The 15445-nt window shown below is 37.3% G+C and overlaps 1 protein-coding gene across 1 annotated transcript in view; it reads right to left on the bottom strand.

The window, feature by feature from the left end:
• Positions 1-14048, bottom strand: part of IFIH1 (interferon induced with helicase C domain 1) — a 69357-nt gene extending 55309 nt beyond the window's left edge. The window contains exons 1-2 of the mRNA XM_016188443.2: positions 13316-14048; positions 5111-5279 (exon numbers count right to left, since the gene is read on the bottom strand). Coding sequence (XP_016043929.1) covers positions 5111-5279; positions 13316-13768 — 622 coding nt within the window. The 5' untranslated portion in view covers positions 13769-14048. The remainder of the gene's footprint in view (positions 1-5110; positions 5280-13315) is intronic.
• Positions 14049-15445: the final 1397 nt, after the last annotated feature.

Raw genomic sequence — 15445 nt, 5'->3', positions numbered from 1 at the left:
CAACTGGTGGCACAGCTATATACAAATAATGTCAAAGGACATAAACTATGGTGATGTTGTGTATGATACAGGAAATCCTAACAAAAACAAAGGGGTGGGTAGCTAAGAAAATTGTAGTATATATTCACAATGGAATACTCTGCAGCTATTAAGAACAATGAACCCACCTTCTCTGACCCATCTTGGATGGAGCTAGAAGGAATTATGTTAAGTGAGCTAAGTCAGAAAGATAAAGATGAATATGGGATGATTTCACTCATAAACTGAAGTTGAGAAAGAAGAACAGACAGGGAAACTAAAATCAGGATTTAACTAAATATGGAGTAGGGCACCAAAGTAAAAACCCTGGGGTGAGGGTGAGGGTGGATATTCGGCTTCCTGAGGTGGCGGGGGTGGGGAGGGGGGTAGGATGGGACACAGTCATTTGGTGATGGGAATGGTGTTTATGTACACTCCTATTAATTTGTAGTCATATAAATCACTATTTAATTAATATGAGGGGGGAAATTGATTGTATGTCTCAAACTTTTAAAAGCACAGACTGAGTCTTTTTTAATACATAGGCTGAGTCTTTTGAGTCTTTGTTATGTTGACTTTCTCAAAAGCCTAGACCAGGGAGAACAGAAGCAACCGGTGGCACAGCTATATACAAATAATGTCAAAGGACATAAATTATGGTGATTTGGGCATTATACAGCAAATCGTAACAAAGGGATTTTTCAAAGTTAACCCAATTACCAACTAGTGTGATGATAACAATAACTATCAATTGTCTTCTTAAACCCTAAGACAGCAGGAACCTCACATTTCCACTATGGGGCCTATATTACCCCCAGGCCTGGAACCTTAGGGTGGGGTGCACTTTCCTGCATGCTTCTCTCAATTCATACCAAATAATATTGCATCCGCCAATCACAACCTAATCAATACAATGAGTGCCACCTCAGCATGCTTCATTTCAGACTGTGTCCAGAGACTTCAGGTATGAAATGACAACTCTTCAGCTTCACTACTCAGATGATACCTTTCCTTTCTAGTACTCTCTAATTCCATTCCAGGTGGTTCACTTCCTAACAAAGTCCCAAAACCTAGAAATAGACCAGGTCCCGTGAGATAGAACATATGTTCACATGTATCCATAAACTAGGGCAAAATATATACCTGAAAGCAAAAGTACACAATAGTCTGCAGTGAGTCAGTATAAAATTCCTAATAAAATAGTATCAGATTAGACTTAGATATCCTCCTCACCTACTTCCTATTACAGTTCTCTCACTCACTCCCAAGCTAACCTTAGCAAAGCAAGTACTGCAAAAGCTGAATAAGGGCAAGAGACTGGCATACTTTAATAATGACTCTTTAGTCACTATCAGGACACCCCATCAGCTGGGTCCCTATTCGGGGAGTCCTGAGATTCCCAAACAGACATGTTGGGCCTAGACCTCGAATAAATCCCTGTCTTCATTGTTATTGGTCATCTCTATCAGGAAAAACAAAATGGACTCCCTTGTGGGCCCCACATAGGATCTTGCCCTCAACTTGTATCAACAACGGTAGAGAATCTGAAGGGAGGATGGACAACATACTCTATGCTACACCTGAGGAAGATGGGTCGATATTGGGGCAGCTTGGAATGTTCCTACTCTTGACCACAGAACGTGAGCTCAGATCTACATGGATGCAGAGGTCACATAGTCTCCTAAGCTGAATATGGGCCCCAGACCAAATCAAATCGATGGGGTTTACAGTAAAACATATTCATACCACTTTCCCCATATTAGGGAGCTACTCTATTCCCTGATCCAGCTTTCTGTCCCTTTACCAGCCATGACATCACCTCTCCAGACAATAACTTGAATCTACCTGCATATCAGATTTCAGGCTCAGAGAATTAAAAAAAAAATAGTATAGCTACAGACCCTTTGAAATATAACTGAAATATGCCTACTAGCTACGTACAAAATGGAGGGCCCCCCCCCCAAAACTTCATCTGCACTGTTCTAGCCTTTAGGTCCATGATTGTTCAACAATTTATTTGGCTTTGTATGTTAACTCTCTTTTCAGCCACCAGATTCCAGATGTTAGCATGATGCCGACCAGACTTCCCTGTACAGACAATCCCACCAATATGTCCTGGAGCTCTGCTTCCCCAGAGTCCCACCCAACTAAGGAAAGAGAGAGGCAGGGTGGGAATATGGATAGACCAATCAACACCAATGTTCAGTGGGAAAGCAATTACAGAAGCCAGACTTCTGCATCCCACAATGACCTTGGGTCCATGCTCCCAGAGGGATAAAGAATAGAAAAGTACCAGGGGGGTGGACGGGATATGGAGATCTGGTGGTGGGAATTGTGTAGAGTTGTACCCCTCTTATCCTATAGTTTTGTTAATGTCTCCTTTTTTAAATAAAAAATAAAAATAATATAAAGCAATGGTATATAATAAGGAAAATTAGAGAAAATTATGAGACTATTAGATGTATGTGGTAGTAGATAATATGCATAAAGTTTACTGTATAAATTCTGACTGGATTGTTATTGCTCAATGTGTTATAATTTTAAAAATCACATGAAATGTATGGAAAGGCACTGTAGAAAGTCAAATTTTAAAATATTTTATCAAGAAGATAGACCAGTTGTCTAGCCAGTAGATTCTAGAAAGCACTTCAAGTCTGATCTTCTAGAGACTTCCCTAAACAAGTAAGTTTTTACACATGATTGTAAAAATGAGTAGGAGCTTTTTAATTTGAGGGGTAGATATAGATGGTAGTCATACAATTTAAAAGTCTGTCCTTTCCAAAATCCTTAGATACACTGAAGTCAACATCTCCCAGGGGAAAAACAAAAACAAACAAACAATAACAACAAAAACCTAGACTGCAGTTATTTCCACTTGAAGTTCAAATACTAGAATATTTGTCATAGATGGAAATGGTTCTGTAAATTATTGAGGAAAGAGAACTGATCCTAAAATGGAGTCGCCTGGATTGAGATCCACCTCATCCTGAGATAATATATGAGAAAGAGGGCACCATGTAGCTTTGACTAGACATCACTTCAGACTTAGAAAATTGGCATTGAGGTTGTGCTGTGGAAATACTGCCTGGGCCATTATCTTGAGGTTGTAAATAATTGGTCTCACTGAGTCCCCTCTAGAGAGCTAAAGCAGACTAAAGATGTTCCCATTGGGAACGGATGTTTTTTATACAGTTCACTCACTGCAGAATCAGAAGCAATGATAGTAGAATCTCTGAAACCTGTGATACAGATCATAGTATTACTGGTTGTTATTGTAAAGCTATATTGATCATCTTTGAATAAGAAAGTTCTTATTTTTCCTCCACCCCACTCTTATCCCCAACAACAAAATATCTTTGACAACGCCTCAGAGAAGGAAGAGCTGCAAAGAGTCTCTGACTTCACTTTGTAGTCACAGATATATGACACCACTTAGAATTTGTTTTGATGAAGAAGAATAATGTGATTCAAAATCTACACTGTGCTTCATTCTCTATTATATTTTTTGTACACACAGGTCCATTAATAGTTTTTTAAAATTATTTAGAAATGTTTAAGTCATAACAAAAATATTTTACTTCCTTCTCTCATCTATTTACGTATATATCTCTGTGTCTGTTTCAAGTTGATGGATAATATTAAATTGTTTAATAAATACAACAAAATCTAACATACTATTTATTCTACTAATTTAGTAACTATGCTTTTTAATATTAGCAATTAAAAATTTTAACTGTGTTACATTACTTTGGTGCAGTATTTTTGAGTGAAGACTTTATATCATATTAAGTTTGTTTCCTCAGCACCTACAATAGTATCTAGAACATTGTTTGAATTTAAGTTTGACTGACTAGATGAATGGATGAATGAATGAATGAATGAACGAATGAATGAATGAAACTATAGTATAGTAAGGTAAGATGATTACAACTCATTTAAATAATTACCAGCAGACTTTCAATTTGTCATATACATGCTGGTTTTTTTTTTGAAAAAACAGGGCACACACTATACAAAATATAGATTACTGTTTAGATTTAGAAAGACAATAGTTACATGAGCAATAAAATGTGACCTTTAACATTAAAATAATTTAAACTTTAAATTGAATAATTAAACTTTATAATTCCATGGAAGTAATACTACAATGTGTTTGGCACTTATATTTTATTGAATGTTTAACAAAATCCTTTAGAAATCATTTAAATATCCAGAGAAATGTACGGAAGAGTTTAGCTACTGCTAAAGTGTTCCCTTCTCCCATCCAAGTACTAACCAGGCCTGATCCTACTTCACTTCCAAGATCAGACAAGATCTGGTGTGTTCAGGCTAGTATGGCCATAGACTGAAATGCTCCCTTCTAATGTATTTGTATATTCAATGTAAAAAATATCTTCATAAAAATTTCAGCATAATGGTTATGTAAAAAGATTTTTTATGTCTGAGGGTTCAAGGTCCCAAGGGCCCATCACACCATAAGCCAAAGTTAATCAGTGCTCTGGTCTTTCTCTCTCTATGTATATCTTTCTGTATCTCTTTCATTAAAAAGGAAATAAAGGGGCCAGGTGGTGGTGCATCTGGTTAAGCACACACACCGCAGTGCACAAGGACCCAGGTTCAAGTCCTTGGTCCCCATCTGTAAGGGGAAGGTTCCTAAGTAATGAAGCAGGGCTGTAGATGTTTTTCTGTCTCTCTCTATCTCTCCCACTCCTTTCAATTTCTGCCTGTTTCTAACCAATAATAAATTAATAAAAAAGCTATATAAAAAAGAAAAGAAAATATTAAAAATATTTCAGACAATATCTTGTTTCCAATATGTTTCCAAAATAACATTTCATAAGGAAAGAAGAATGAACTAGTAGTCATTATTGCAGCTTTCTGAGTTTTGTAAATAATCACCCCTCTCCCTTGTGAAGCTTTTTTAATTTGTACAAGAAGTAATGTAGATAATATCTGAAATTTCTTTCACTTTTGAAAGGTTGATTTTTAAATATTTTAGTATTTGGCAATTTGTCGGCAGGAGTCATTAAATTCTACAGTGATTATCAATAAGTTAAATATGTAAATACTTCCTTAGTTTAACTAGGAATACCTGCATTGTTTTCAGAGCAATTGGTGCCTGTTAACTCCTGGGCAAGTACTACGTTTCCTGTTTGATTCAGAACAGTAAGAAACGAAGAAAACCAATTTTCCTTCTGCACAATCCTCTTCAGTAGCTCTCTCACACCTGATTCATTTCCATTATTTTCTGCAGCAGCAATCTGTTTTAAGAAAAAAGTAGAATTAGAGATCAAACATCTTCTAGATAATCTTTAAATGACCTAGTCATTACAATCCCCCCCCAAAAAAAATACAGAGCAATTAGACTTAAGTATAAATTAAAGCTTATATTTAAATACTTAAAAAAGAGCAATACTACATGTTGCAATTCTGGATTCTAAGGAGAAACATCTCTGGGTCATGCATCCTTTAAAATAGGTGTCCTATTTTTAAGTAATTGAGATACCTAAACTTGTGGACACTTTGGAAATAAATGTCTTATCTTAGCCATTCTCAATATGATATTATGTGCTATTATGCCTATTTGCATATGTTTCCATATATCATATCCTTGTGTTTCTTTTTAACCCAAGCAATCTATAAATATGCCATCAAGCATATGTATCTGACCCCCACTATTACAATTACTGTTTCTGTGCCTATTTAATATTTGTGAGATTACTATATTATTTCCCTTAGCTTTGTGTTTAACATTTCTATTACAGTATTTACTTATTTATGTAACGTTTAACTGATTAAATAAAATTTCATTATTTGGACAAATGTTGCCTCTTTCGAAGTATAGAAGTAAAATTTTTATTATCTTTATTTCTATTGGATAGAGACAGCCAGAACTTGAGAGGAATGGGAAGATAGGGAGAGAGACAGAGAGATGCCTGCAGCCCTGCTTCACCACTGGTAAAGTTTTCCCTCTGCAGGTGGAAACTAGGGCCTCAAATCTAGGTCCTTGTACACTGTACCATGTGCGTTCAACCAGGTGCGCTACCACACAACCCTGTAAATTGTTTTTGTACCAGCATAATTGGAATCTTTAGCCTTCATTTAATTTTCCTTTTAGACTAATATAACAAATATTTTAACTGTCTCATTTGTCAATCATTAGCACATTAAATCTCCCTTATTCTTAATACAACACCAACTTTTTGAATAAAAACACAATAAGTGCCACATTGAGACCACTGTCATCAACTTGCTGTACCATTAAATAAAACATTTTATCTCCCTGGGACTCCATTTCTACATGTGTGAAACAGATCAAATGAAAAAACTCAGTTTCTCCATCCTGGCTACATGTTAGAATCACCTGGGGAGGGGGTCGGGCGGTGGCGCAGTGGGTTAAGCGCATGCGGCGCAAAGCGCAGGGACCGGCGTAAGGATCCCGGTTCGAGCCCCCGGCTCCCCACCTGCAGGGGAGTCGCTTCACAGGCGGTGAAGCAGGTCTGCAGGTGTCTGTCTTTCTCTCCCCTTCTCTGTCTTCCCCTCCTCTCTCCATTTCTCTCTGTCCTATCCAACAACGAATTGCATCAACAAGGGCAATAATAATAACCACAACGAAGCTACAACAAGGGCAACAAAAGGGGGGGAAAAAAAGGCCTCCAGGAGCGGTGGATTCATGGTGCAGGCACCGAGCCCAGCAATAACCCTGGAGGAGGAAAAGAAGAAAAAAAAAATAATAATAATAAAAATAAATAAATAAATAAATAAAAAAGAAAAAAGAATTTAAAAAAAAAAAAAAAAAAGAATCACCTGGGGAGCTTTAAAATGTTCTGATGTCTGGGATCTGCCCTTGAGGATTCTGATTCATTTTGTCTGTGATGGGAAATTGGAAAAATAATGCTTTAAAAAGCATCAAAAATTACAATCAACAGTTTAGTTGCTAATACTAATAAATATATGTTCAACATTCACACCTCTTCTATAGGCAATGAATTGTTTTTAGCTAGATTAGTTGTTTCCTACAAGTTTATGCATTTTCTAGTCTTATAAATATGTGCCCAAAACATCTAATAACAGGTTTTTTTTTCTTTTTCTCCTCCTCCCCTTCTTCTCTCTCTTTCTCTTTCAAATTAGAACACATGGCAAAAATTTACAACTATAAATGAAGTCACTTATTCTACTACTACCAGTCACTGGAAAAGAAGATACCTTTATAAAATGTTCACCAACAGATACTGCTTGCTACAGATATGTGCAACAAAATTATTTATTCATTTATTTATTTATTTATTTAATTTATTTATTTTATCTAGATAAAGAAACTTAGGGGGAAGTAGGAGATGGGGGGAGAGAGAAAGAGATAGAGAGAGAGGTAGAGATAGAGAGAGACCTGCAGTACTGTTTCACCAAATGTAAACCTTCCCTGCAGCAGGGGTTGATTAGGAGTTTGATTCTGGGTCCTTTTGTCCTGCAGCGTCTGCTTTACTAGGTGCACCAGAGCCTGGCCCCTGCAACAGTATTTCTAACCAAATGCCATTTTAATTTTATTAGCCAATTGTTTTATTATAAAGGTTTTATATATACTAACCCTGTAACCATGAAGCAGGTACTGATGGTAACTCATTTTACAGATATGAAACCCAAAGCACAGAGAAATTCAATTACCTTCATACAATCACAAAGCTTAAATATAATGTCAGAGGCATAATTCTGTTTCAGGCAATTGGCTAAATAACGGTCATTTCCAACTAGACTATAATTACTTTTTAAACTTTTAGCTTTATTTATTTTTTGGCTAGAGACAGCCAGAAATCGATAGAGGAGGGGGAGAAGGGGGGAGAGAGACAGAAAGACACCTACAGCACAGCTTCACCACTGGCAAAACTTTCTCCCTGCAGGTGGGAACCAGGGACTTGAACCCAGGTCCTTGTGCATTGTAACATGTGCACTTAACCAGGTGCACCGCCACCCCGTCCCAATTATAGTTATTAGTACTATTTAATTTTTTAAGGTTTTTAAAAAATTATATTTATTTTCCCTTTTGTTACCTTTCTTGTTTTTCATTGTTGTTGTAGTTATTGTTGTTATTAATGACATCGTTGTTGGATAGGACAGAGAGAAATGGAGAAAGGAGGGGAAGACAGACTGGGGGAGAGAAAGACAGACACCTGCAGACCTGTGAAGCGACTCCCCTGCAGGTGGGGAGCTGGGGGCTTGAACTGGGATTCTTGTGCTGGTCGTTGCACTTCGCGCCACGCACTTAACCCACTGTGCTATCACTCGACTCCAATACTATTTAATTTTAAGTTCATTTTCCAGAAAGTAGTTAGACAACTACTTGAAGCTAACAAATGTTAGTTGATTTTAGTCTACCTCCCCCACATAATTTTCTAAGAAAAATTATCTTTATTTCTTCTTTATTCTTTAGGTTCATTTGTCTTTTGTGGAATTTCTATGTCTGTGAAGATGTCTGTAACACTTTCATTATTTCGTGATAATTTAAGCACTAATTGTTGACTATGTTAAGTATGATTTGGTAACTTGCTTTAAGTTAACTATTTCCATTGTATATACTCCATCCTTTAATAAACTCTATATCCACTTACCAGAAGTAATCAGAACTCATTTTCCAAAATAAGAACATTGCATGAATAATTTAATAATAAAACAATCATATTATATAAAATCATATTATATCCATCATTTATTCTTTAGCTATTAATCAATTCTGTTCACTTTTCTGTAGAACTACACTTGTCAAGTCTGCTTTTCCTTAGTGAATTCAGACATGAAGGTCACTGTGCCACTATTTCTTACAAGTATTTTGATTATTTGAATGTGGAATTCCATATAGTACCTATGTAATTTAAACAGACTGGTCAACATTTTGAAAATGTAAGTAATCTTCCTAATCTGAGTACTAGTAAGTGTATTAGTTTTCACTTACAAACAAACTTTTGCTTAATCTGACTGCTGAAGCAAAAACATTAGATCTCAATATATGAACTCAGTTATGACTTTTGAAGAGGGGGCTAGACTTTAGATTTTAACAAGACGTACCATGATTCCTACTCATGTTCTTTCACCACTAAATATTTTCTCTGAATCTGAAAACAAATGCTTATATATATGCACTGTTACAGAATTCCTGGATAAGAAAAAGGCCCATTGAGATAGGTGACTTAGGAGGGCTACTGCTTTGCCAAGCCTGTCACCCAAGTTTAAACCCCCTTTCACCAGATGGGAATACTATGCCACCAGGAGAAGCTTTGATCCTGTAGTCAGTCTGTCTGTCTGTCTGTCTGTCTGTCTACCAATCTATCTACCGATCATCTATCTATCTAAAAATGGTAGCCCACAGTGGCAAACTCATATATTCACATATGTGAATTTATGGACAATACAACTCAGTAGTTTCATATTCTATTTTTTTTGAATTATGTTTTTCTTTCTAACAGAAACCAATAGAGAAATCAGTGATACTTTCTTTAAATGTAGTACTGGTGAGTGAAATGAAGGCCTCATGTATATAAAAATGCCACTAAGGGCCTTCCCTGGTCCACATTTTTAATTCTGCATATAGTTAGAGAGGAGAGATGAAGAGATACAGAGAGAAGAGAGAGTGGAGAAGTCATCAAAGTACCAATCTCCTACTTCTTTTTGCTGCTATCCATGATGCTTCCCCTGTGGTGCTAGGGATTTAACCCAGGGCCCCTGGCACAGTAAGGAGCATGCTCTATCAGCTGTGTCCCGGTGCCCCAATATTTTCATTAACAGTGACTGGCTAATGCAATTGAACCTTTGGATAAAAATGTTCTTTCCTTCCCCATGCAAATATCAGCTATCTATTTAAATATAATTACTATTATCAAATATAGGTTGACAGTAAGATACTATGGAAATATTTACATGATCACTTTCAGAAGAATCATTGTTATAATGACCTATAGGGGATCTATAGATGCAGTGATGAAGAGGTGGAGATAGGAATTCTAAAACAAAATAACAGGCCACGTAGAAAATGTCTACCAGGGCCAGGAAAATAGCTCACTTTTGGCTATTTTCTAGGAGCTTAAAGATGAAAGACAAATTCTCTTTAGAATCACAGTTAAATCCAGAGATGTTTCAGTATTAGATCTCAGTTTCAACATGGGATATCCCTGAAATTTTACATTCAGAAGGAAATCAATATTTTCTTTAAAAAAAGATTTTATTTACTTATGAAAAAGATAGGAGAGTGAGAAGGAACCAGACATGACGCTGGTACATATGCTGCTGGAGATTTAACTCATGAGCTCATATTTGAGAGTCCAATATTTTATTCACTACGCCATCTTCCAGACCACAGAAGGAAATCTAATCAAATGAGTGCTAATAAAAGTCAGAATTACATCAAAATACTTATTTGTTACTTATAAAGCCTTTTCATAAACATTGGGTTTATTCATGTTTACAAAAATACTATAAGTTAGAGAACAATTTTTTTTCACATCCATTTTGTCTAGGTAAAGTTAAAATCATAAGTTGACTCAAGTAACAGATAGTAGGAAGCAAAGACTTTAAAACCATGTCTTCCCATTTCAAATACCTGCTACACTGAACTGATATAATATTCACCCATGAGCCCCCTATCAATATAGATTCTTCCAAATGTAGTACTTCTTCCCCATGATCTGCTATAACTTATTTTTGAGACTGATGATACATGTAAAATATGTACAAAAATTATCCCAGAATCAGAATCCTTCTTGTAGAACCTCTTATACATAGCTTCTCTATATTTTGGATCTTCTTTGAACAAAATTAATCTAAGGAAGAGTTTGGGTTGCTTTGTCCATAATTGCTGCCAATACACAAATGTCCTTTTACTCTGTATCTTCCTTGTGTCAAATTCCTTGCATCCAATACTGCTAGCTGCCTCCAGGCTTGCCAGAATCAGGAACTTGGAAAAAATCTAGCTGGCAGAAATTCAATCCAGGCAAGACAAAAGTGATGCTGATAGGCAGAAGTATTTAGAGTAAATAAGGAGAAGTGCTGTTTCGTTGGCAATCGGGACATCATACCCACCAAACATAAACAGCTTTGTGGTGTTACTGGACTCTGTTGCTTCTGGACTTCTTAACAGCTACTGTGGCTGGAAATGCCATCTTCCATCTCCAGCTGGCTTGAAGGCTGCATACTGTCTTCCAAATTAAGATTCTGCCACAGTGATGTACACATTTGTCATATCCAGCTGGACTACTATAATGCGTTCTAGCTGGTTCTCAATACACAAAACTACATAAACGTTACAGACAACAGTATAAAGTAATTTACTTGTTGGGGAAAACCACTCATCAAAATGAGACACATGCTTGGATCTTTGGACAGGCCCCATGACTGCCAAGTTCTACAAAGGAACATTAACTCCAGTCATTGAAGACCAAACCACATTATAGGCTGATGTGAGACCAATGCCCAGAACTCTGATGAGGATACAGACAATTAGTGAATCAAAAAATAAAGAGGAAAGGAAACAAAAGTAAAAGTAAAAGTAAAAGGAAACAAAAGTAAAATATCAGTGTGGCAGACTTTTACTCATGTGTTTATCTACATGCTTTTCAAAATAATATGTTTTATTTAGTATGCCTGGATAAATCAGGTATAAATAGGGTAGAATTTCCATGACTCACAGTATATCCTCAATCAATGAAAAGCAATGAACAATGAAACAGTACATTAAAGTGTTAGGTCATCTATAAATACACTGTAAGAATGCCACCTTAAAAACATTCACTGTGCTTTTAACAGTAAGAAAAACTTCAGCAGAAACAACTTTTTTTAGTGACTAATTCTAATTTTTAATTCCCAAGGAAAATTAAAACTTTATTAAAGAATGACAGTATGTTTGTGCCAGTGAATAATCACCTGTGTGTATGCAATTCTGTTTTGATAATTAATATATACATATATGTTTTTTAAATTTTTATTTATTCTTCCCTTTTGTTGCCCTTGTTTTTTATTGTTGTTACAGTTATTATTGTTGTTGTTATTGATGTCTTCCTTGTTGGATAGGGCAGAGAGAAATGGAGAGAGGAGGGGAAGACAGAGAGAGGGAAAGAAAGATAGACACCTGCAGACCTGCTTCACTACCTGTGAAGTGACTCCCCTGCAGGTGGGGAGCCGGAGGCTTGAACCAGCGTCCTTCTGTTGGTCCTTGCGCTTTGTGCCATGTGTGCTTAACTCGCTGCGCTACTACCCAACTCCCTATTTTTGATAATTATTAAACAGCATAATGTATACTAGAGGCCAAAGGTTGGCAAATATATTTTTTCCATTAATGGTCAGGTAGTAAATATTTTAGGCTTTGTGTACTAGAAAGTGTTTGACTGTCCTTGAAGCATAAGAGCAAAGATAGTGTATAAATGAGTAAGCATGATGGCTGTGTTCTACCTTCTTTATGAAAGTTTACTCTGACACTGAAGTTGTAAAAATATAAACCCCCTCCTTAACTTCTAAACCTGCAAAAACCAGTAGCAAGAAGAATTTAGTCCACAAGTTATGATGGCTAATCTCTGGTCTAGAACTATATTCAATACAACTTAAAATTGCAAACTGTCAGAAACTAAACACCTAGCACCATCATAATACCTAATAGAACTGGGGCCTCAGGTTTTCCACCTGTAAAACAATGTTAGTAACATCTAAAACATTAATCCCCCAATAAAGAAATTAAAAAAAATAAAATAAACAAAAAATAGACTTAAGATAAAATTAAAGAAAATTATATTAAATGCTAAGTAATCATTATCTACTAGAATATATTATTATTCTACAGTTAATTCTTCTGGATTATTTCAGAGAAAGGATTGTCCAAATCATCATTCTGGATCTGTGCTTAAGTTTTCAAAATTATAACATTTTAAAAACATTTTCTTATGACCTTTATTTATTTATTGGATACAGACAGCCAGAAATCGAAAGGAATGGGGGAGGTAGAAGTAGGGGAAGAGAGACAAAGAGACACCTGTAGCACTTCATCACTCATGAATATTTCCCCCTGCAGGTGGGGAGTGGGGGCTTGAACCCAGCTCCTTGCTCATTGTAACATGTGCGCTCAACTAAGTGTACTACCACCTAGTCCCCAAAATTATGTCTTTAGGTGCCTCAACAGTCTCCTCTCAAGGTGAGATGATAGCATATTTACCTAAACATGCCTACAAACATTTGCTATTGCCCAAGTAAGCTAGTGACCTTGAGCTGGAAAATCCTCCAAAAAGCAAACAACAAAAATCCTAGCTCCATCTAAACAGACACCTACCCGATTTCTGTCTTCATTTGTCAGCATTCCATTCTCCATACATTTATCCAAGACATCTCTTAGAAGAAGTTTGTCTACCAGAGTAGGCTGGAGGAGATTCAGCAATTGGAGGCACTCATCATGAGCATTTTCAAAGGATGGCGAGGGCAAGTCTGTGAGGTCAGGATTCACATAGCGGGCTGCTAAAGGGTTGCCTGATCTCTGGAGGGCCTCCACAAATTCTCTAGTCCAGCCAGGAGGCCAATCCCCTACCTCCAATATTCTCAGAAGTAAGTCCACTCCTTGCATGTTCCCAATTCTGGCCACAGTCCTTTGAATATGCTCCTTGGTGCCTGCAGGTAAAAAGGTCAGGTAGTCCAGTACAGGCTCCACATGGATGTACATCTTCAATCTGGCCTTGAAGCAAGAAATGAGATAGCGGAAACTCTGGTCTGGGGAACTAGCTGTGGACATTTTCCTTCAGAGAAGTGGGACAATTCTTCCAGTTCAATTGGTGTAGGCTGTGCCACTCTGTCGGCTGCTTTGCAGCGCCTGGGGACAGCAGCAAGACACCAAAGATCCAGTGACCTTCAAATCCTCAGATCTGAGAGGGTCCGGTGGGCAGTTAAGCAAGTGGCTGGGTCCGGCAGGATCAGATGCAGTGCTGGCAGACCGGAGCGACAGCTGAGCAGAGCTTTTGAGTCCAGCTTGCAACCAAGCACTTCTTATATCTTGTCTGACTTTGGTTTCTGTTTCGATTCCCTTCTCAGGAATATCAACATAATCAGCCTGAGTTTCTGTTTCAGTGGGGAGGAGCCACCTTTTTGATCAGGTTTCAAAAGGAAAGCCCTATGACCCAGGATACAGAAGGGAATAGAAAAGGAAAGTCATTTATCTGTTCCACCTATTAAGACCACAATACTCCAGCAGTTTTTCTCCTGTGGGTTTTTTGCCCTCTTTACAAGATTTTCTCTGCCTCAAAAATCAGGCTTTTTAAAAAATAGGAAAACAACAACAACAACAAATTTAAAAGAACAGAATTCTTTTCCACAGCCTTCTTGCATTATGCCTTTGTCAGCTAAAATGTGGACAATGGCATGCAAGCACATGACTGGGGACTTTCCATCCCAGAGATGATGTGAAATTGCCATGGAGCTTGAGGCCAACAGGCAGGAGTTAGCCTTTTGGCAGAGTTGTTTGCCAGAGGGGGACTTCAGTCAAAGGAAGGAGAAATGAAACTAGTAAATTTTTACTATTTTTAAACAGAGAGCAAACCTGATTTGATGTACTTATGTATGTATTATTGGATAGAAACAGACAGAAATTCAGAGGGGAGAGGTAGAAAAAGAGAGAGAGAGAGAGAAATAGAGAGAGAGAAAGGGAGGGAGAGAGAGAGAGAGAAAGAGAGAGAGAGAGACCTACATCCCAGCTTCACCACTTGTCAAGCTTTCTCCCTGCAGGTGGGGACCAGGGACTTGAATCTGGGCCCTTGTATACTGTAAGGTGTGAACTTTAACCAGGAGCGCCAAGGCCTGACCCCTTAAATTATTCTTTCCAGAGATATGCGGCTCCAGGGTGGGAGTGTAACATAGTAGTTATGCAAAGAGACTCTCACACCTGAGGCTCTAAATCCCCAGGTTCGATTCCCCACATTGCCATAAGTCAGAGCTGAGCAGTCCTTTCTAAATTAAGCCTTCTCTGCTGAGTCCACAAGTTGTTCTGGAAATTTATTGGTGTATATGAAAAAAAATATATGGGTAATGCCAAATAATTAAAAATGTACTGTCTCATGCGTAGACTATAGTATTTATCTGGTTTTGACACAACCTGGTGATGGACACAGAAAGACTTTAATAAACAACAGTTTAGGAGGAAGACCAGACTAAATATTTCCCATCTTTCAGCATGTAAGTCCCCCATAGCCTTTAACTTTCCATTAAGAAAACAAAACAAGACAAAATCCTCAGCAACTTATTTTTGATTTAGCTGCCATTCTTTTCTTGGATTCAATACAACACGTTTTGGCTGAAGCAGCTAGGAACTTAATTAGCAACTAATGTACCAACTTGTAGTAAACATCAACATTTGTCTATGTTGTAAGGGGGGAAAAAAGATACCCATACTGAAAATGGTAGCTTCATTTCAGTGGAG

This window comes from Erinaceus europaeus, chromosome 18 (assembly GCF_950295315.1).
Source record: "Erinaceus europaeus chromosome 18, mEriEur2.1, whole genome shotgun sequence".
Taxonomy (NCBI): Eukaryota; Metazoa; Chordata; class Mammalia; order Eulipotyphla; family Erinaceidae; genus Erinaceus; species Erinaceus europaeus.
Note: the sequence above shows the minus strand (reverse complement) of the source record. Positions and strands in the feature narration are given on the sequence as shown.